The sequence below is a fragment of the Phoxinus phoxinus genome (assembly GCF_949152265.1).
Source record: "Phoxinus phoxinus genome assembly, chromosome: 2".
Taxonomy (NCBI): Eukaryota; Metazoa; Chordata; class Actinopteri; order Cypriniformes; family Leuciscidae; genus Phoxinus; species Phoxinus phoxinus.
In genome coordinates this window covers 45,808,068-45,830,705 of record NC_136877.1, presented here as the reverse complement: position 1 = coordinate 45,830,705, position 22,638 = coordinate 45,808,068, and the positions used below count along the sequence as shown (strand labels likewise).

Genomic DNA, 22,638 nt, shown 5'->3' with positions numbered 1-22,638 from the left:
GTCCTCATTTGCCCAAACTAATTTAAAGGTTATTTCAACAGCTGTGAATCATGAATGCAGACTCAAAATTAATTTAGTTCATTTATTTTGAAAAACACACAAACATTAACAATAAAATACAACAAAATATGATTAATAAAAAAATAGGATATTCAGCTACATGATTGTAAGCTCAGCATCCTAAACCGTTATGCTATGCTAGCGTAACATTTGCTAGCAGACATTTCAGATGATTAAGGAAAGATACCATATAATCAGGTATAAAAATGAGCAAAAGTATAGGCTAGACTGTGGGTAATGTTACTTAACCAATCTGATGCAGTTGTTTCACTTTTTTTTCCACCTGTCATCTGATGTCAGATGAGATGGTCTGTGTTATTATTCCAGCGTTATCTCATAAATTGTTACGAAATAAAAAGTTTAACACCTCAGAAATGTTTACTTTCATGTCTTTGTATTTCCTCAACATTATAGCCTACTGTGTGCGCGGCGCACACTCTTCAGTTGTGGAGGCGCGCTGTATGTCACGTATAAAAAGCAAGATTGTTCGTATTCTGACTTGGTGAAAGGTGAAAAGGAATGCGACGTTATGTTGCGAGTAAGTCATGAAATTAGAATAAAGACTTTAAAAAGGTACTAGTGCCCTAAAGAATAAGCACTAGTAGCAAATTAAATGAATAAGTAGGCTACCTAATAGATAGTATCTAAAAAAAAAAGCACTATAGCATGGAAATAGATACTGGTACATTTTAAGGATTAAATGTTAAAACGGCTTGCCATAGGTCTTTCGACAATACAGAGGCTAACCACTGTCGTATTTTACAGTGCGAACTCTACTTTATAAAAGAAGGTTTCTGATGAACAGGGAAAATAGTTTTGCAATAGAGATGTCAACAAGCACTACTGAGCTGCACAGACATAAGAATATGCAAGGTATACAGAAAATACAAGGTAAAATGTATTGAAAGAGAAAGATAACTTTAAGATTAGGCAGAAAAGTGTATCTGGTTTCAAATTCCCTAGCAATTCTCAAGAATTTCTAAAGATGCGTCTGTGCTGCGCGAGCTCGCGATCTCGAGCGCCACCTCGATCGCACGCAGTTTGAAAATGGCACAAAAAATCTTTAAAAAAAAAATAGTCTTAATGTTTAACCTTATAGCATGAATAAAGGCATAAAAAGGTTTTAAAAAGTAGATTTTCTCAAGAAGGACTTACTAAAATCCAAATCAAATTTAGAGAAAAAAATGACAGAATTTAGAGGATGATTTTAGAAATGTTGCTTTAAATATTTTTTGTAAAAGCGTGGACTCATATTTGGGTGAAATTAATAGAAAATTGTTCTATATAGGCTACTCTTCTGCACGATTCTGCATCTGCGCCGCCACATAACACACTGACAAAAATAATGCTTGTGGTTTCCCCTCTTCCTCTTCCATTTCTACACCACAGAACTTCTTTTTTTTTCACTATACAAAAGATAATTCACATGAAAAGAATTAAAGTGGTAAACTACAAAAACTCACGTAATGCAATGCAGGGTGAGAAAGACAAACCAGGACCAGCATCATACATGCATTACCATGACAAGTTTTCTATTTAATGCTACATATTAAAAAAGTAACCTTTTTTTGGGACAAATAATTTATTATTTGTATCCAAATTTACACATTATTCCCATTATTCAGTGCATTCAGCTTGAGTTAAACAAGGATCAGACCACAATACAGAATAGTAAAACCCTTCAGTTTGCAAAAACAAAAAAAGAAACCAGCACAACAGAAAGAAAAATCCTTTCTATTATTAATTACACTGACTGGTACCCATAACTTCTCCGTTTTTTCCTGATAAGATAAGCAATGACTACAATGGCGATGAGAATGATGAGGATTATGCACACGGCGATGAGAGCGCGGTAGTCCCGTTTATCAGCCTTGCATAGATCAGCTGTTGGACAAACACAAACAGAGCACAGTGAACTTGTATCTCATTGGAAGAAACGAAAGCAGAGTCAATTTTCTAGTTTTAAAGGCAAAATTAAAGGCTAGAACACCACACGACTTAATTGTTTTAAAACCTTTGTGAGTGGGAATCCTACACTAAACAACAAACAATATCAAACATGTTTGATTCTCTGACTGGACGGAATTATAGTCTTGTACTAAAAGAAACAAAAGTCTGTGATCGTTATACACTATGACATTTTCTGTAAAATCTGTCGACTCAAATCTGACTTTCAGCAAATACCAAATACTTCAAATCTCGGCAAAAGTTGTGTCGTTTTTTCCAGTTTTAAAATAGCAATAATTCAATAGATACAATACTTAAAAAGGTGGCCAAACTGCTCGTAATACAGTTGTATTACCGATAATAATTGAATGTGCATGACATTTAAAGTGGTCATGTCAAATAATAAAAAAGCTATTTAAAAAAGTAGCAGACTTTCATATGATTTAAAGGGTATAATGCCCCTTTTTACAGTAAAATAAGTCTATGTTGTCCCCAGAGTGTGTATGTGAAGTTTTAGCTCAAAATACTCTACAGATATTTTTTTTTACAGCATATTAAAGTTGTCCCCTTTTGAGGGTCAGTAAAAACGCGTTGTTTCATGTGTGTCCCTTTAAATGCAAATGAGCTGCTGCTCCCGGCACAGAAGGCGGAGCTTCAAGAGCTTGTGTGTGTTAGCAGCTCCGATTACCTCACGCATTCAAGCACTAAAATGTCAGAAACTGTTCTGCCTTTTATGTTTAAACTGGAGTCGGACAATGATGGAGAGACTCAAGAAGAAGTGACAACATGTAGAAGGCAACAGTACGAATGGTTTCTGAATGGTTAGTTGACGAATTTATGTTGCTGATGTGGAGTTAACTATCTTCAAGTCATTGATTAGCATATTTTGTCATGATAATCCATAAATCACTCATGTGGGAACTGTTGTAAGAGTGACATGCTATTGTAAACAGCAAAAATACACACTAACTAAAGTTACAAAAGTGAAATCATAATCAACCACCCCTTTACAAAAAAATGCATCCACATTAGTTAATAATATGTTAGTTAGCCTTTGGACTTTATAACAGGCCTACATTAACTTAGCTGGTATAACCAGCTCCTTTGCATTGCCAAATTTGCAACAATCTTTGTAAACAAGCTGTACAAAGTATGTAGGACATAATGGTGAACATGATTTCACCAAGTGCAACATCTTTGTTGATCCTGGAACAACATTCAACCAATCAGATTTGAGTTTACAGTTTATGTCACGTTTAGGCTTACAACCAGTTCTTCTACATCAGTGTTATTCACCATCATTTCCCTCTGATTTTAGGGATAAGTTATTAGTAGAGTTAGGAATATGACACAAAATATGTTGATCCAGGAACATGTCTTACTTGGTAAAATCACTGTGACCAGGACGGTCAGCTATACAGTGCATAAAAAAGGTAAAGAGTATAGTCCAAATAGCAACATAACTTGATGTAGAGTGTAACATAAAGGTTTCTTTAAGGACTACAAGGACCGGGTGCTTTAAGATTTTGAAGTGTCATTACTCTATACTTACATGTGCCAAATCCCTTGTTTTTGATGTTGAAGGCCTGAAGTCTGTAATTGGTCAGATCTAGGCTCACACCGTTCCCCATGTACACGGTCTGAGCACTGCAGGAGTAAGAGTGACCCGGAGCCACGGAAAACAGCTCAAGAGACTCGTTCTTCCCGGTGAAATCTCTCAATGCTTTGTTGACAAAAGTAAAAATAATTTGATCAAACATACAAACAAAATTATATCAATAAAAGTCATAATTATAGGTCAAAACTCTTCCACTACCACCCATGTTTGAAAGTGGGAAAATGTATTCACATGGACATAAAAACGATATGCAAAGTCATATTGATTTTTAATTCAAAATTAAATGCATTCATGCATTTTTTTATTGAGGCTTGGCTATATCACTTTAAAAGAATTTTCAAGCAAGAATTCTGTTTTCAGTAGATTTTTGAGGAACCAATGAGTAAAATAATAATAATAATAGTAATAATTTATCCAAGTAAAAAAAAAAAAGACAGGTAAATAAATTGCTGAAAATGGAGGATGTGTGTTATTGTGGGTGTTTTACAAGGCAAATTGTATGGCAGGGAATTTACCTCCACGTTTGAAAGCATATTTCAAATCATACTCCACTAACTCGACATAGACCCTTTTTTTTGTTTCATCCTGGAAAGTATAAAAAAATTATGTAAATAGAACACAAACACAAAAGAATAAGAACCATAATGTATTATAAAACCATCACATAATTTTCAAATCATAACAAAAATCCTGTAACAGTCAATAAACCACCTTGGGCCGGTTGCATGAAAGCCCTCAAGTTAAGAAAACCCTTAAAGGTTAAGGGTACCCTTAGGGAAATAAGGAAGCAAACAGAAGGGTCCACTTAAGTCTGTCACTAAGTATTTCCCTTAATTGCTTAAGTGTTCCCTTAAGTTCTGTTATGCGTTGCAACAAAGTGCAACCGTTTCACCTTAAAAAAACGAAGGGACCAAAACAGCTCTCTTATAAACTCAAGCGCGATGGCTGATTGCATGGTCATTGAAGAGGACGGAGTACCTAGACACATGTTTAATGATTGAAATAATCCATTGGAGACTGTGAATGACTTCCGGGAATATAGGTTTAACCATCAGTCAATCCTCCGTCTCAATCCTTGTATGCAGTTGCTGGATTCCCACGCGTTTGCGGAGTGATAGATGAAACACGCATACAAATTAAAGCCCCCCACCAATATGAATATCAGTTTCCCAACCGCAAAAAACTTTCAATCTATAAATGTACAGCTGATATGTGAGCCAGACAGCAAAATAACAAATGTTACTGCTGAGTGGCCCGGCAGTAGCCTACGCATGACTCATGCATGCTGTCTGAACGTAACATTTATCGCCATTTTGAGGATGGAACGAACAGGGCCTTACTTTTGGGGGACAGTGGTTATCCCTGTCGTTCATGGCTTATTATGTAACCTTTTAGGAATCCAGTAGGAGCTGCACAGGTAAAATTAATTTAAATAACACCAGTTTAGTTATTTAGAAGTATAGATCAATAAAATTAGTTAAATGTGCGGAAATAGAGATAGTTATCATCTTCCGTTTTTCATATTGCAGGAACGATGCAACACTGCTCTAACAAAAACGTCTCGGTTACTAACGTAACCTCGGTTCCCTGAGACAGGGAATTAGCATTGCGTAGCTATATGCTATGGGGAAAACTCCTTTTCTACTAAATAAGCCTTTTATAAAATAACGCAGTGCTACTGCACAGCCATAACAGTGCTGAGGCTTACTCACACGCTATTGGCTGGTCAGTGGGAACTGCACAAACCAATGGCAGAGCGGCATAACTGTGCGAACCAATCGGTGCGAAGCCCGCCGAGCTGAGCGCAGAGCCCGCAAGAAGGGGTGGGCTCTGCCTATAAAAGACGCTCGATTTTGCCATGGATTCAGGTTTAATCGACTGAAGCGACGAACCAAGTCGTGTGCACCATAGCACGGCCATATACGCAATACTCGTTCCCTTATCTCAGGGAACCGAGGTTACGTTTGTAACAGAGACGTTCCCTTTCGAATTGTCAGTCGTATTGCGTAGTAAGCTATGGTGATACAATCCAATCACGCCGTGCTATGATAAGCGCAATGACGCGTACTGGACTCAAGGCGGTCCTGTCCGCGTCTTTGATCTCCGTCAAGTTTAACCACAAGTGGCACTCCAGCACCACTACTGGCCATGGCTCTGCCAATGGCCTGGGCGGTGGCTTTTGCGCACAGGGCCAAGTCTGTGGCGCTGCGGAGGTCACAGAACACATCTGGGGTCCATCGGGTCCAGTCTCATCCATAGAGCGGGGGAGCTTAGCTTGGAACACCTGGAGGACCGCCATCGAGTGGAGGGCAGAGCCTGCCTGGCCAGCGGACACGTAGGCCCTTCCCGCTAGGGCTGAGGTCGTCCTGCAGGGTTTAGAAGGATGGGAAACTTTAGCTTTCCAGCAACTAGCCGAGGGTGGGCAGAGGTGCGCAGCCACAGCTTCCTCTAGGCTCTCATAGCCCTTTTCCTCGGCGCCGTCGATGGTCGAGAGCGCTGCAGATGTTGACGGTTGCAGGCGTGCATAGTAGGGTGCGCGCCTGGATTTGGTTAGTTCTTCGTGGACTTCCGGGAAGAACGGGGCGGCTCTCTGGTGAGGGGCCTGCTGGGGTCCCAACATAAACCACTCATCCAAGCGGCTGCGAGTAGGCTCCTTAGGCGTGAGCTCTCTGTATATTCAGTGCTCTGACTGCATTTGAATCAACGCCGCTGCTCTTTTAGAATGAGTTTAGAAGAAAAAGGATATGCCGGAGCTCACAGGGGAAGCAACGTGACAGCTGGCTTAGCTGTTTTTTTATTAAAATTAAAATAAATAAAATTAAAACAGACTTCAATTTATGAAACTACATTTTTATTTAGGCTATATATTGAAAATAACAGACAATAAGAAAATTACACTGGATTATTATATACAATTAATATTTATGTTGGTCTATTAAAAATCATTTGAATAATAAATACTCTATATCAACAGATTAATGTTTGTGTTATTCTTCTTCTCTTATTGGGTGTAAATTTATTAATCCCTCATGCCCAAGTTTGTTAATTTTGTATTGAAGTATGTTCTGCATATTTAAGTGTTCTGTTTTCATTTCTAATTTAGAAATCTTCAACTGCTTTTCATCTTCTCATTGAAGTTCAGCGAGCCCAGATGTTACTCTGGCCGATCCTCTCTCCTCAGATGAATGTCTGAAAACAAAACAAATAAAACGACTTTTTATTTATATTAACAATTAAATTGTGACCCTGGACCACAAAATTGTCTCAATTTTTCATTGAGATTTATAGGCCTACATCTGAAAGCTGAATAAAAAAAGCTTTCCATTGATGTACGGTTTGTTAGGATAGGACAATATTTGGCCGAAATCTGGAATCTGAGGGTGCAAAAAATCTTAACATTGAGAAAATTGCCTTTAAAGTTGTCCATTTATTTTGCTGCATCCACTCACAAAAAAATATTTTTTTATATATATATTTACGGTAGGAAATTTACAAAATATATTTTCATGGAACATGATCTTTGCTTAGTATCCTAAGGATTTTTGGTATAAAAGAAAAATCGATAATTTTGACCCATACAATGTAGGCTATTGCCACAAATATAGACGTGTGACTGGTTTTGTGGTCCAGGGTCACAATTTTTGAAAAGTTTTTGCATTTTACTATACCTAATGTCGCTAACCCTGCGGCTGGATGACTGGAAGTGGGGCTTGTCGCTCCAGGAACATTTTCCCAGTTTAAGGTGGGGTAGGATGAAAAAAAAAAAGTATTATTATTATTACAGCACCTTGCCCAAACTCTGTATCTTTACATCATTCATGACCATCTTTGAAAGCAAAAGACATTTTACAAAATGCATTAGCGTTCATCTGTGTTATTTTACCTTTTTCCCAAGCTGCTTTGAGGCACGCCAGCAATACCGACTAGAGTCGGAGAATCCTTCCCTAATATTTCTTGTACCAGTTTTGATGTCTCGGACAGGTCTCTCCTCCTTTACACAATAAAACATGTGTTAAACTGTATTAAATCAAGCGCGCTACTTTTTGATTCAATATTCTTTCACGTAAATCAATTTAGCTAGCATATATAACTCACCGTTTTTTCCAGATTCCTTTTGTAGTTGTTTATCTCTTTTCTTGAGCTCACAACTACGTTTTCATACTTTTTCATGACTTCTACTGTGCGATTGACAGCTAGCTAGATTTCTTGAGTTAATTTTTTCCGTTACCTCCTGCCAGGCTTTGGTCTTGTGCACATGAGTGACTGAATGTTTTTTCTTTTACCGTATTCTTCTAAAAGAATGGCCTTTTCGTCCGCGGCCCAGTTTGGTTAACACAGTCTCACCCCAAAACGTCACATACTGACGGGTCTTGACCATACGGCAACATACGACGAAAAGGGTACCCTTTAACGTCCATGTGTGACGATTCGGGTTATGGGTAGGTTTATGCGTCAGGGTACCGCTAAGAGGCGCTTATGTCTGCGTCTCATATTGACGGTATAGGGGAACCCTTTTCGGCGTATGTTGACGTATGGTCAAGACCCGTCAGTATGTGACGTTTTGGGGTGAGACCGGGCTGGTTTGGTATATGTTTTTTTTTCTTCTGTAATGTTATGAAATCTTTTGTTGATTAAATTCCATCATACATGACAACATTGTTTAGAATAGGCTATTTTTGAAAACCCATAAACAGACTTACATTTTTAAATTTTAGGATAAAATGGCCTTCATCAAACCGGAGAGTGATATTAGCAGTTTTATCCAAACATTGTCCAGTGGAAGTAGTTTTGCTTGGCTGAACAATGAACGTGCCATTGACCTAGAATGACAGAAATGTTTCAGAACAATGGATAATATGTATATGGAATATGGAGAAATTACAAGGTAGACAGTGTGAAGGATACAAGCGGTTTAGCCTACATATAATAAGCAGGAATCGCATTTGGATGTACCGTAGATATATCCCTCCAACAGAAAGCATCTTACCCCACTGGTGTTCACACGGATCCCGATTCCCAAGTCAGCCAGAATACAGATATTGCCTTTATCATCAGTAACATTATAACTTCCCTTTGTCATGTTGGTGGGTGGCGTTGGTGCTGGAGGGGCAGTTGTTGTCTTCGGGTGGTGGGTTGTTGTCTTTGGGTGCTGGGTTGTTGTCTTCGGGTGCTGGGTTGTTGTCTTTGGGTGCTGGGTTGTTGTCTTCGGGTGCTGGGTTGTTGTCTTGGGGTGCTGGGTTGTTGTCTTCGGGTGCTGGGTTGTTGTCTTTGGGTGCTGGGTTGTTGTCTTCGGGTGCTGGGTTGTTGTCTTGGGGTGCTGGGTTGTTGTCTTGGGGTGCTGGGTTGTTGTCTTGGGGTGCGGGGTTGTCGTCTTGGGGTGCTGGGTTGTCGTCTTCGGGTGCTGGGTTGTTGTCTTCGGGTGCTGGGTTGTTGTCTTCGGGTGCTGGGTTGTTGTCTTCGGGTGCTGGGTTGTCGTCTTGGGGTGCTGGGTTGTCGTCTTGGGGTGCTGGGTTGTCGTCTTGGGGTGCTGGGTTGTCGTCTTGGGGTGCTGGGTTGTCGTCTTCGGGTGCTGGGTTGTTTTCGGGTGGTGGGTTGTCTTCGGGTGGTGGGTTGTTTTCGGGTGGTGGGTTGTCTTCGGGAGGTGGGTTGTCTTCGGGCGGTGGGTTGTCTTCGGGCGGTGGGTTGTCTTCGGGCGGTGGGTTGTCTTCGGGCGGTGGGTTGTCTTCGGGTGGTGGGTTGTCTTCGGGCGGTGGGTTGTCTTCGGGTGGTGGGTTGTCTTCGGGCGGTGGGTTGTCTTCGGGCGGTGGGTTGTCTTCGGGCGGTGGGTTGTCTTCGGGCGGTGGGTTGTCTTCGGGTGGTGGGTTGTCTTCGTGCGGTGGGTTGTCTTCGGGTGGTGGGTTGTCTTCGGGTGGTGGGTTGTTCTCTTCGGGTGTTGGGTTGTTCTCTTCGGGTGGTGGGTTGTTTTCGGGTGGTGGGTTGTTTTCGGGTGGTGGGTTGTTTTCGGGTGGTGGGTTCTCTTCGGGTGGTGGGTTGTTTTCGAGTGGTGGGTTGTCTTCGGGTGGTGGGTTGTTGTGGTCAGGTGGTGGGTTGTTGTGGTCAGGTGGTGGGTTGTTGTCTTCGGGTGATGGGATGTTGTGTTCGGTTTGACCATAAAAGCTGAACTATATTCTCCTGAGGTGAGAGCTGAGGAAAAAGATGCAGACTTGTGATGCAGGAATCAGGATTGTGAGAAAATTTGTTCCCAAGCGTGAGCTACATCTGCCAAAAGAATTCAGTGACAAAACAAAATATTCATAATTTTAAAATATTTAGCTAAGTAAACGTTTTTGTGAGGAAGTAAGAAAAAGATAGACGGTAAGATTAGCCGCATAACAGAAAGTGCTGACAAAATAACTGACACTATCTTTGCTTTAGGGAAAGTTGGGTACACTCTCAGAAGAAATGGTTCAAAAGCTGTCACTGGGACGGTAGGGGGAAATCCAGGTTGATTTAGTCACTTTTTGCCATTGAGATGACTGGGAAAAAGTGTCCCAATAAACCTTAAATCCCCCCTCCCCTTTAAAAAGGTTCTAATTTACAATTTAATATGTACACTTTTGGTACCAATATGTACCTTTAAGGTACTAATATGCACTCTTTACAAAGGTGTAAGGGTACCACCCCAGTACAGTTTTTGTACACTTGAGGCTGTACACTTCTGAACTGGACTAGTCAGTCCATTTTAAATATTAAGGGAAGAAAACTACATCATCCCAACTTCAAGAAAAAGACATTTTAGGCTTTCAATATTTCTTGCTCTTTACCCTTTATAATGTTCTGACGCTTTATACAAAATTTTACCTCAGTATTTTTTCTTCATGGCGTTGTATTCAAGTCATGCATGGAAATCGAAATCAGTTCCCGACAAGTATGTCAAATAATAAATCTTTTCGCTGCCATTTTTGTTAAAAAAAATCGTTCTCATTAATAAAAATGACCTAATCACAAAAGTTAAATATTAATTAAATTAGGCTTAATTAGGCTTAGGTGGTTAATATAGGTTACAGAAGTTGTATGTTGCAGCACAGTCACTTCCTTTTTGAAGAAATCAGTCAGTTGTATGGCTTGCACTTTTTGGAATATAGTACCACATGTTTTTAAACATATAGCTAGTACAATATGTTAGTATTTTTTCAAGTTCCAGAGTGCAGTGCAATTCAGTATGTTATGTCAGTATGTACTAATTAGGCTAAATCACAGTGTTTAATTAATGGTGGACACACAGTGTTATTTAACATTTCCTTTCAAAGCGAGTAATAATGTAAAATAGTGTACTTTACCTGTTGCAGCAATGAAAACCGCGATCAATATTAATCCGTGTCTCATTTTTACGCCTTTATTCCGATGTACCTGACACAAAAACTGTCTGGATCATCAGCAGTAAAGCAGCGCAAGAAACTGGTGTCGAAAGCCTGTCACACAGCGCACTTATTCCTCTGAAACGAAACCACTGATAAGGTAAAGGAAGTTCTTTACCACACTAGCTTTGAGTGTTTGTCCAATCACAGTTAGTGAGACAAGCGTCCCAGAAATTCAATACAGTGTCAGCTTGCTTTGGAGAAAACGAAAATTAACAGACTATATGGGATTCTGTCACTGTCTCGCTGTCGGTTTTACTTGTTGGAACATTTAGAAGAACTGCTTTTATGATACATTTATATCATGGCAATCATCTTTAAAACAGATATTCATTGATGTGGCAACCAAGCAGTTCTTAGTTGTTTACACATAAAGAAATGTCCTTGTGAAAAATATAATTAAAACCACATATATGCCCATGACATATAAATAGGCTATGTATAGCGTTTTTATGCTGCCTTCAGGTGCTATCGGAATTATATAGTAATTGTTGGTTTGGTGTGTTTGAGTGCTCAATGTTACAATTACACAACAAAAGTTCAGGGACATTTTTATATGTCTTCTACTCCTGCACCTGAGTCCTCGCTCCTTTCACCACCTCCAGTCCTGACCGAATGAACCAGCCAATATGAGGACTCATGAAGAAGGGTTCACACCATCCACAAGCCTCCACTGTCTCCAGCCCTCTCTTCCAGCGCATGCTGCAGTTCAAGACCTTGAGTTCCCTCCGTCAACAGGGGACTGACGTGAGGGAGTTTGCCCTGGAACTCTAGGCTCTCAGCTGGGACTCCAGACACGCCGAAGCCCGTCTGGTCTTCACTCTGGTCCTGCCCTGGCTGTCTGATGGGGTTCTGGATTGGCTGGAGCCCGCTTGGTCTGTCCCTCCGGTTCCACCCTGGTTCTCTGCCAGGACCCCAGACCTGCCTGAGCCTCCCTGGCTCAACCCGCCCGTCCCTCCCTGATTCCTGACTTTGTGGATGTTCTGCTGACTCTGACTTGGCTCCCCTCCCTCCCCTCTTTGTCTCTGTGTTTTGATCTGCCCGTCTTGTGTTTTCTGTTGGTGAGTTGTCATGTTCCCGTCTTGTTTTTTGGTGTTCCTCAGGTGGCGTCCCTTTAGAGGAGGGGACACTCCTGTTCTGTCTTCCGTGTGCCTTGTTTCATGTGCTTTTATGTCATGTTTTGTCTTGTGCTGTGTAGCACACAGCTTGTGTTTTACACTGTCTGTGTGCTTTCATGTTGTCATGTTTTGTGTGAACACGTGGCTTATGAGTGTTTTCATTAGCTGCGTGTTCATGTCTCGTTTTGTGTGAGCACATGGCTGGTGATTGGTCTTACTGGCCATGTGCTTGTGTTCTAGTCCTGTTTCTTGTGAGCACATGGCTTGTCATGTGTTTCATTGTGCCATGTGCTCTCCAGTCAATCGTCTAACCCCGTCCACCTTGTTACCTGATTATTGATTCATTTGCCCAACCTGTCCTCCCTCATTACCTGATTTGTTTGCTCTCCCTATTTATTCTCCCTGTGTTTGCAGTCCTGTGCTGGTTCGTTGTCATCTGTGCACCTTGTGTTTCCCTGCTGCCAAGCCAAGTCTGGTTTTCCCCCTCGGGGTAGTTTTTGTTGTATTTTGTTTTATCTTTATTATCATTAAAAAACCCTTCTACTCCTGCACCTGAGTCCTCGCTCCTTTCACCACCTCCAATCCTGACAACTGATACTGACATAATGACATGCAATAAATATGGAAATTTTAATTACACGATTCAGGGAGCAGGCTACACCGTGAAATCAGAGAAAACGCTACACTCTAAAAAATGCTGGGTTGTTTCAACCCAATTTTGGGTCAAATATGGACAAACCCAAACGTTGGGTTAAAAATGTAATTTAAAAATGTAACCCAACGGCTGGGTTTGTCCATATTTGATCCATAATTGGGTTGAAACAACCCAGCTTGAGCAAACAGTTAGTGAATAGGCTACTACAAATGATGCCTGTGAAAGAGACTGTGAACGCATTGGATAGGATAGTTGGTGAATAGCATAGGCTACTATTACACAGTAGCGATAACGTTAAGTGCACCAGAATAAAATATAATATTCAGAAGTAAACAGTGTAGCTGACTTAAAGATTCAGTTAACATCCACAAATGAATAAGCACGACGATTCAGGGAGCAGGCTACACAGTGAACTCCGAGAAAACGCTCCTTTCCCCTTCGTCTACCCCTAACCCTTCGCCTTCCCCTTCCCCTTGACCCTTGAAACAGAGTGGCAAGGCGTAGGGGTGAAAATATTCCCCTAAGAAATGGGACACCACTACTACACCGTTACACGTCATTATACGTCGTCGCCTACGTCACAGGAGATGCGCCGATGTTTATCACAAACTTCCAAGATGCACAGGACTTGTTTTCTGTGGTGTTGTATTAACACGTTGGAGGTACAGACCTATGTTTGTCCTATTTTGACCTATTTATTTATTTACTGTGTGAAACTGTGTGAAATACGACACTGTGTGGCGTTCATGTGCGTTCAACTCATAAATACGATCTTTACGAGATGACTTGAACGCACCAATAGCTTGTGTGCTTTGTTCGGGGGAGAAGAGATTTTTTTACAAACGTTTCTTTGAAGGAACTGACCGTAAATATGAACACAAGATTGAATGTAACATAAAGCAAACCATTATTTGTCGTTAAAATACTTATTAAAGTCAACAATTCTTACATTTATGGTCTAAATTTTTGCTTGGGCAGCCATTTTGCGTCTGTAGCCGGTGTATGCAGTGACACTTCTCATACCCCTTCGTTTGAAGTGTGGTCCCGAAAAATCTTCGTTTGAAGGGCTATCTGGCCCTTCCCCCTAGCCCTTCCCCTCCAACCAAAAGAGAATCGAGACAGCCCTACCCCTCCACGTGCACGAGCAAAACAGAGGGGAAGGGGTAAGTGAAGGGGTAAGGGGTAGAATTGGGATTGGCCCTTAAACTCCGCTGCTTTCTTTGACCCTCTCGGCCTCTGGTCCTGCGCTGTGCTCACTCAGTGTGCAGTGTGAGAGGGGAAGTGGCCAGCGGCAAAAGCCAACGTTTGCTTCTTTTACCGATATCTTTTGCATTTCTAATCCGAATAACGTCAAACTTGGCACTGAACTTACTCGTGCCCGTAGCAAGACATCTGTCAAGTTTGAAGTCCATCAGACTAATGGTTCGAGAGATATGCGAATAACAGACACACAGCATGTATCCACAGCTTGTAAAAGCCTGTCTTGCTCTAGTGCCGCTCCTCCCACAATGACGAAGGCTTGTGAGCGGATGAATTTATCCCCAAGCTGCAGGACATGAGGGAATTGCCTCCAATTGAGCTACAGGAGTTGCTCCTCCTCCAAATATTGAATGATATTTGTTCCAACCTTTAAATAGAATTTTGAAATGGTAAATTAGCACACATGGATAAAATATTACCCAAAATGTGTTGTCATAAATGATGTACCTATAAATCAACAAATGCTTGTTTTGCCTCCTGGTAAGAGGGCCGAACCATCTTGCAGCCCGTTTTGAATGGCAATGGAGGAAGGATAGCTGGCAGGGTTTTTAAAGCAACATCTCCAAGAGTGTCTTTACATTAAACAGAAAGAACAATGGATTAATCTTTAAACAAGTGCATTATATTATAGACAAAATATTACAACTTGACATGAAAGTACAGAGCTGTTGTGCAGGATTTTCTTACCAGAAGAAATGTTAGTCTGAACAGGAAGATCCAAGGCTCTCTTCTCGGTCTTGCGATATGAAAGGATTCGTTGTCCCCAAATTTCAAAAAGGTTATCTTTGGCATGTGGGTATAAAATACCAAAGTCCTGAGCAAAAACCACCTGAACACCAGTTTGGCCAGGCTGGAAGACAAGATAAAACCAGCTACTTCCAACTTTAACCAGCTAAGACCAACCAACCACCCTAGGCTGGTTTTAACGGGAGCGTTTTTTCAGCAGGGAGTGAATGGGACATTAAATATCATTTTGGATTTTTCCAAAAATAGGCAAGAATAAACCTGGTGTCCTCCATAATTCCTGTTCATTGTAACAACAAAGCACTTGAATGTGATGAGCTCATAATCTCGGCTTTAGAAGTGGGAAGTAGGAATGAAGCACATGAAGGCAGCATTGCATGGGTTGCCTCAAGGGGGCCGCCATATTGAGAATATTAGGGATGAGTCACAATTTTCAAATACTCAATTAGTTTATTTAATTATAGAATATCGAATAGGTTGTGCGATTATTGTCTAATAAAAAATCTCCATGTTTTCAGTCCTGATGCGTTCATGTAACCAGAGGGTGACACTGCCAATAAGCACCTAAAAGCTGTCACAAAGAATCAGCAAAAGTAATGATTATTAATATGTCAAATATAGCAAGGAGACATTTTAATTGTTTATTAATAAACTAGTGTTTTCTGCGTCAGCTGCAAAGATGAAGTTGACGATGCTGACTCGCCATCTTCGCATTAGTGAACGCCTCTATAGAGATAAATGCACATTTCATACGGATTACATAAGCAGAGAGTATTCTGTTTTTTTCTTTCATTTTTGAATGAAAAGTAGACATTTCAAACTTTCTATATATGTTTTTTTCATGTTTGTGAGGCAAGTAGCTTAAGTTATACGCTGAGTTTCGGTTCATTTATGAGACAAGATCCAGTTCACGTGCAATGCAAGTGCCTCCATGTCCTGATTATATTGTCTGCTATATTTGCTTCTTAGTTATTAAATCCAGGCACTTAAAATTAAAATACAATTTATACAAAACGAAATTCACTTTAAAAGAAAGGCTTTCTTGAAAACATAACTTAATGAAGTGGTCAAAATCATGTCCCACTCCATATATATCCTGATATATTGCGCCTATGATCCTATCTTACTCATGCCAATAAAATAACTTACTATGCACCAATAAATAAACTTACTACGTGCCAATAAATAAAGACAGAAGCTTTAAAATAAATTAATAATTACAAAGAAAACCAAAAAATAGCATTGGTTAATTCTATTTGCCTTCATAAGGCAAATAGCTAGTTGTTTAACTCAGAGATTGAGTAAAAGATTGAGTAAAAGCAGTAAGTGTTTTTGTCATTCATGTGACAGAAATGTAGGAAGTGAAAATTACACTGAAATAATGTAAAGTGACAAAACAGGCTCGTTGAGATGTTTCATCGTAACCTCAGGATCTCATGACTGCTACTGTATGGGTAAGACGGGGAAGTTCTGGTAAATTTATAGTGTGGAAAAAAAACAAGCACTGAAAATGCTGATGGTAGAAAAATCTACCTTCCACACTGTGGTTTTTTCCCAATGCACAAGACAATTTCTTGTGACAACACGGGTAATATCGGTTTCATCGGTATCTAAATATTTATATACACTCAGTTTCGCAGTTTCTTTATCGGGTCGGTGTAGAAGTCAGGCCACTCGACCGGAGGCTGCGTTAACGTTAATCATGTCAGTGTCAGATCGTTCATCATTGAGTGAGCGTGTACGGGTCGGCCAATCTGGTTCCGTCCGTTAAAATTAACTTTTACAAATAACAATCGCGGTCCTGGACAGTGAGTGAGCTTGCACATTAAGATAAAATCGGATTTTCTCCAGTCATTGTTAAAAAACAAGCTAACAAAACTGGCAAACTAGCGTTAGTGAAGCGGCCAGAGGGATCGTTCTGCCTCCGCCCACAAATGGTGTCTAACTGAACCGTCACCATGTTTACTAACTGAAAAGGGGTCTATTCCTAGTTGATTGGCAGGACTTATAGCGCGTTCTCTTTAGTCTTGTCACGCTTGAATGGTTTAAAAGCATTCACATTAATAAGAGCGCGATCATACAATGCTAGTCAACGGGTGACAGAAAAACACAGATACTGCATACTTGTATGCGGTCGGCAGGAGCCAGATGGGCCGATAATTGCTCAGCTGTTCGCGGTCACCCTTCTTTACAGCAGCACCGTCTTGGCCGTCTTCCATTGTTCGTCTCTGCGCCATGTAGCGGCTGAAATGGCTGGCCAATGTTGCCCAGAGCGTAGGTCCACCCACCTCGAGCAGCTCGACCTCGATTCCGTCCAGCCCTGGCGCCCGATCTTTCTGAATGTTCTGGATCGCGTGCCTGACCTCACTGGTCAACACTGTCGGGATGGCTGGAATAGCGTCATGCTGCATTTCGGGCGGGTCGACTGGTGTCTTGCTGGCAAACAGGTCCGTGTAGAAACGGCTGCACTCAGCCTCGATGCCCAGTCGGGTTCTTGTCGTCCGTCCGTCTGGTGTCTTTAGCGCCGGCACCTGATCGCGCTTCAGCCGCATCAGCCGTCTGCACCTCTTCAAACTCCTCTTCTGCTCGGCCGCCACTAGCAGACGGCTGGGCTTGTACTGCTCCAGGTCGGTTTTGAGCCGCGCCCTGACCAGCTTGCACAGCAGACTGTATTCCACATGGTCTGCGCCGTCCGATCTCATTTGCCGCCTTTTCAGCAAAAGGGCTTTGGTGTTGTCCGATATTCGGCTGGTCTGATCTTTTGTGCGTGGCTTTGCAGCAACATCGTGCGCCTTTCGCAGCCGTTCTGTGAACTCCCAGTCCCAGTCACTCGTGATGTCCTCGTTGGTCTGTGCCCAGTTGGTACTGTCGACATAGTGCCGGAAGACGATCGGGTCAGATCGGCACATTCGATCAGTGCGAATGTGCGCTTCTCCACCCTGGAGTCGACAGTCAGTTTGGCACGCAGCAGTCAGTGGTCGTTGCCTGTACAGAACGCTTTGCCGATGACAGAGACGTCTTGGAGGAGGCGGCGGTGGCTGCAGAGGATGTAGTCGATTTCGTTTTTCGTATTGCCGTTTGGCGAGAGCCACGTCCAGCGACGGCCGAGGCGCTTCTGGAAGAAGCTGTTGCCGATGTAGAGGCGACTGGACCCAGCCGCTCGTCCCGGTTGTTCCGGTCGCCACTGCCGAAGGGGCTGACAAACTTCTCTTCGTCAAGCCCCCACCCCACCTTGGCGTTGAAATCGCCCATCAGGATGTGGTATGTTGCACGGGGGGCGATGGCTGCTTCGACGTCCTCGTAGAACTGCTCGATTTTGTCTTCCTTGGCTGCTGTGGTCGGCGCATATACCTGCACGATGCAGATGGTCGTCTTGTTGGTCAGCGCCAGGGTGAGCATACCGACTCGTGGGTTGGTCACGTCGACCAGGCCGATGGACGTCGCCCATCGTCTGGAGATGATGAAGCCGATGCCACCGACCGTCCTGTCCCCTTCACCAGCTACCAGTGCCACCATCGACCCATCTTCCCATCTAATGTGCATGGGCTCGCGACGCAGTGTCTCGCATAGGCCCAGGATGTCGCACTGGATGTTGTTTTTCTCAGCGATGATGGTAGCCAGATCCGTTTCCCAGGATATTGTCCTGGCGTTGTAGGTGCCGATGTAGATTTTGGTGTTGTTGTTCCGTGGTCGGTTTCCAGAAGGCGGCCTTCTACCTGTGATTCTTAGCAGCCCCTCGCACGTGAACGGGTCGCTCCGCCACCGGAGAGCGGGCGCACGGACGTGCAGGGTACTGGGGTCCATGTTCGTTGTTGTAGTAGCTTGGGTTTCTCTTTTGTCAGGTCCATGGCTTGCTGGGCCTCTAGGACCGGAACCTCCCTATTTAGCTGGTCCCGACTGGCTAGTGCCAGCTGGAAGTCTGTCTTCTCAGCTTGGTTGAACCTTCTGGGGGGTTGAATCCCCGCTGTGCATCGTCGACAGACACCCAGTGCCACCCCTCCGCCACATTGAGGCATAGGGTAGGATTTTGAAGGGGTGTAAAGTATATAAATATAAAATGTATGTTTGTGTGTGTTCCTAAAGTAACAGGTTTATCTTTGGAAATGATCTGCTCCAAACAGCCCAAGAGTTGAGATGCCAGCTGGCAAGGATCATTCAAGAGAACAGAATGAGAAAGACATGAGAAAGAATTAGAAAAACCTGCTTCCTACTGGAATTTACCACATTGTGGTGCCGTTCATGTGCGTTCAAACACAATCTTTTCGACATGACTTGAACGCACCAATTAACTGTTCTATCCCAAGAATATCAAACAGCTATTCCTGCAAAACACACTTGTTTGGTGATCATATCGTCGTACTTATCCGGTATGATAGCAGCTTTAAGGACCTCCTCGACCCCACAGTTTATGCATCAGGAACTCATAGTTAAACAGACATTGCGTGAGTAAGGGAATAATTTGCCCTGATGATACGGCATACAGTGGAGTTTATATTAAATTCATAGCACCTCCTTCCCTTCTTCTTGCCAATTGGGACATTTTCCATTAAAGTGATCTGCAAAGTCTGCATAGACATCTTGGATTGAGTCTTCTGTTGGTGCGTATCGCTGCAAGACGACGTAGACTGTCATGATTTCGGTCTTGTGTTCCCCTTGTCTTGTGTGTACTTTTGTCATTTCCTGTCTTGTGTTTTGTAGTCCTATGTAGTTTTTCATGTTGATTCGTCTCCCCAGGTGTATCTTGTTTCCTCATTTCCTTAGCTTGTTTGCCCCTGTGTATTTATAGCCCTTGTGTTTCACTTGTTACTTTGTCAGTTAAAAGTTTATTTGGATCCGTAGGGATGTTGAGACTCTCTTTTGGTGTAAATGAACTCCATTGCCTGGTCTCAACATAGGCTAAATTGAGGTAGAGAGGGGATGGACAGGATAGACAGGACTGGAATAAAAAGCTCCACTGGCTTTCAGTTAGTTGGCGAAAATCCGAAGCTAGTCTGGAAGCCAGCTCTGATGCGATCTCATCACGGCAGGAAGCGATAGGACAGTGACCTTAGCCTAGGACTGAAAGAGACAAAGGGAAAATAAATTAAAACGGAACACCCTCAAAAAAACAATCATCGCTTTCATTATCCTATTCACTAGGGATGCACCGATACCACTTTTTAAGGAACGAGTACAGATTTTTTTTTTTTTCTGGTACCCGCGGATACCACTGCCTCTTGTACTGCTTTTTTCTTATGTGGCAATTTTCCAAGAACACAATGAGACTAATGAATATAGGACAGTATATTTATTACAAACAACTTCAACTCATATTATGCAAAACATATTATGAAAAAATAAATAATTATCACAAATTTAACAGTGTCAAATAATCTCCAAAATGCATAATAACCAATAATACATTTAATTTTTACCTGCCTGTCACAAAGTTGTCATAAAGTGCCAAACAAATATCACAGAACAAATGTTTATAATATAATAACACTGTGTAACAGTGTAATCACAGCAGAAAGTGTACAGTGAAATATTACAGTGTACTGGTGATCTGCGTGAGCAACATTATAACTGCAGGAAGAGTGTTAAGAAATATAAGCTAAGGATGTTCCTCACAGTACTTTGTTTTTGAAGAAGGCAGTGAGTCAATTAGGATTATTTTTTCAAAAGTAAGTGGCAGGTTATTTTTAAGGAACAGAAGTATCTCTGCATGTTCAGCAATAAGCCTGCTTCTGCTTTCATTCAGAATATGTGACACAAAGCTAACCAACTTTCACTTTCCACATTACTGCAAGGCATACCTGTCAACATTTGGGTACTAAAATACGGGAGATCGAAAGGGAGGGGGGGGGGGGGGGGCTTGGTTAGAAATAAAAAAAATCTGATCACTCACGATAAAAACCTTTTTATATAATTTATAATGTCATAATTTCACTTCACATTTAATCTCCAAATGAATGTAGAAACAACAAAGACAGTATATTTTAAATATTTGTCTAAAAGGTAGGAAATATACAGAAATTTTATAAAGTTATCAAACAGTTTGCACTGCATAAATGTATAATTTAACATTTATGCAGTGCAAACTGTTTGATAACTTTATAAAATGTCTGTATATTTCCTGTATACATAGATGAATCCTTATTAAAGTTACAAATGTTCTTTTGTCAAGAGCAGTGAGTGTTTTTCTCTGTTCCCTTTGTTCTTTGATTAACTTTACTGACTGAAAGCTTTTTTTTGGCTACTGTGTCTTTAAGAGCAGCCGCCGCTGACAGAGACGCGGATCTCACACGCGCATCATTCTCTCACAACTCTTCTTTATGTTCATTTAAAACTATTTAACTCATTTAAGAGTGCTCAGTCTGCTCTTATGGGGATACTCGAAAAAAACAAAACGGACATTTTTGCAGAATTGCGTGTTAGTTCGGTCAACTTCAAGCCGACAGAGAACTCGATTCTGGCGCTCAATTTGTCTTGAATGGTTTAAAAGCATTTGCAAGAATAAAAGCGCATCATATAATGTAACGCCAGTCAAAGGATGACAGAAAAAACGGATGCTGCGTTAATTACGTGAAATATTTACCACGGAGTCTTCTCTTCCCATTTCTACCAGTGACGCTTTATTCAACTTCCCGCGTCGATCTGCGCACGTCAACAGCGCTACTGAGTTGTAGGTTGCCAGGTTGAGCTCACAAATGGGTTTAGATGTGTATGATGTGTTGATAGCGCGAGTAGGATGGGTTTCATACAAGATCTGGCAACTGGGCAACCTCGGAATAATATATTGATGTGATTATTCATATAACGACGTTTGGGAATACAAATTACGGGAGTTTCACGGGAGAAAGGACAAAACGGGAGGGGGGCGGGAGATGGGTGTGAAATACGGGAGACTCCCGGTGAAAACGGGAGTGTTGACAGGTATGCTGCAAGGGGCTGAAAGATATGTTTGTGCCATTTGAGCCAGAGCTGGAAATTGCAGATTATTAACTGCCCAGTACTTGAAGGGTTTGTCTGAATGATGCACAGTGGCCTCTCAAAGGTATGCTTCCAGCTGTATGGTAGCACCGGTTGGAGCTCTGCTCATGGATGTAGATGCACATCCATCTGCAATTTCTTCAAAAACACTGTCCAGGTACCTGGCTGGTCACTGTGAGGCCTTTTGACAGCTGGTTCTCTGTGCTCCTCAGCTGTGGCTGTCTCTCCAACAGACGTTTTTTGCAGCGACAGTACCACCATTTCTTTGACATGCCTTGCAGTGTCTGTGTTGGAGAACAATCGATCTTTAGACCTTAAAGGGTAACTCAACCCCTGATCAGAGCCTGACTCCACCCACTGGCAATATTAGAAAAAGGCTGGAAAAGTGGGCAGAGCCCGGCGAAGGGGGGGTTGCACCTGAGACACATCTCTCTGTAGACGAGGGCGTGGTGAGCTGGTACCTGCTTATGTCACGCGGTACCACAACATCCAATAGGAAAATTCAACTGCAGTAGCCACCGTTCAACCTGAAGAGAGCAGCACTCAGACGTTTTTACACCATATATTGTAAATTAAAACACTTTATATCCAAATGTGAGCAAATTTACTTGAATCAATGAACGGCATTAATAAAGCCCCAGTCTTACAGATCATTAACTTAAAAAAAAGTTGTTTTAGGGTTTAGTTACCCTTTAAACAAAAAAACAATATAAGCATTCATTCTATGCTAAAAAAAAATATCTTGCATTTTAGAATTAAAATGTAATAGATCACCCCAACATTTATTATTTTTATCATTATGATGAAACTATTTAATATAGAAACTTAATAATATATAAAAATGTAAACACTCATTTAACAAAAAAT

At 41.7% G+C, this 22,638-nt stretch overlaps 1 protein-coding gene across 1 annotated transcript; it reads right to left on the bottom strand.

Annotated features, from left to right (window-relative positions):
• Window positions 1-63: 63 nt before the first annotated feature.
• LOC306987971 (uncharacterized protein) lies at window positions 64-11,723 on the bottom strand (the record flags this gene model as incomplete). The annotated part of the gene is made up of 7 exons (XM_079592646.1): window positions 64-1,944; window positions 3,560-3,730; window positions 4,141-4,210; window positions 8,326-8,445; window positions 8,613-9,808; window positions 11,015-11,114; window positions 11,598-11,723. The coding sequence occupies 7 exons, from the start codon at window positions 11,721-11,723 to the stop codon at window positions 1,805-1,807; spliced, it is 1,923 nt and encodes a 640-aa protein (XP_079448772.1). The 3' UTR covers window positions 64-1,804.
• Window positions 11,724-22,638: the final 10,915 nt, after the last annotated feature.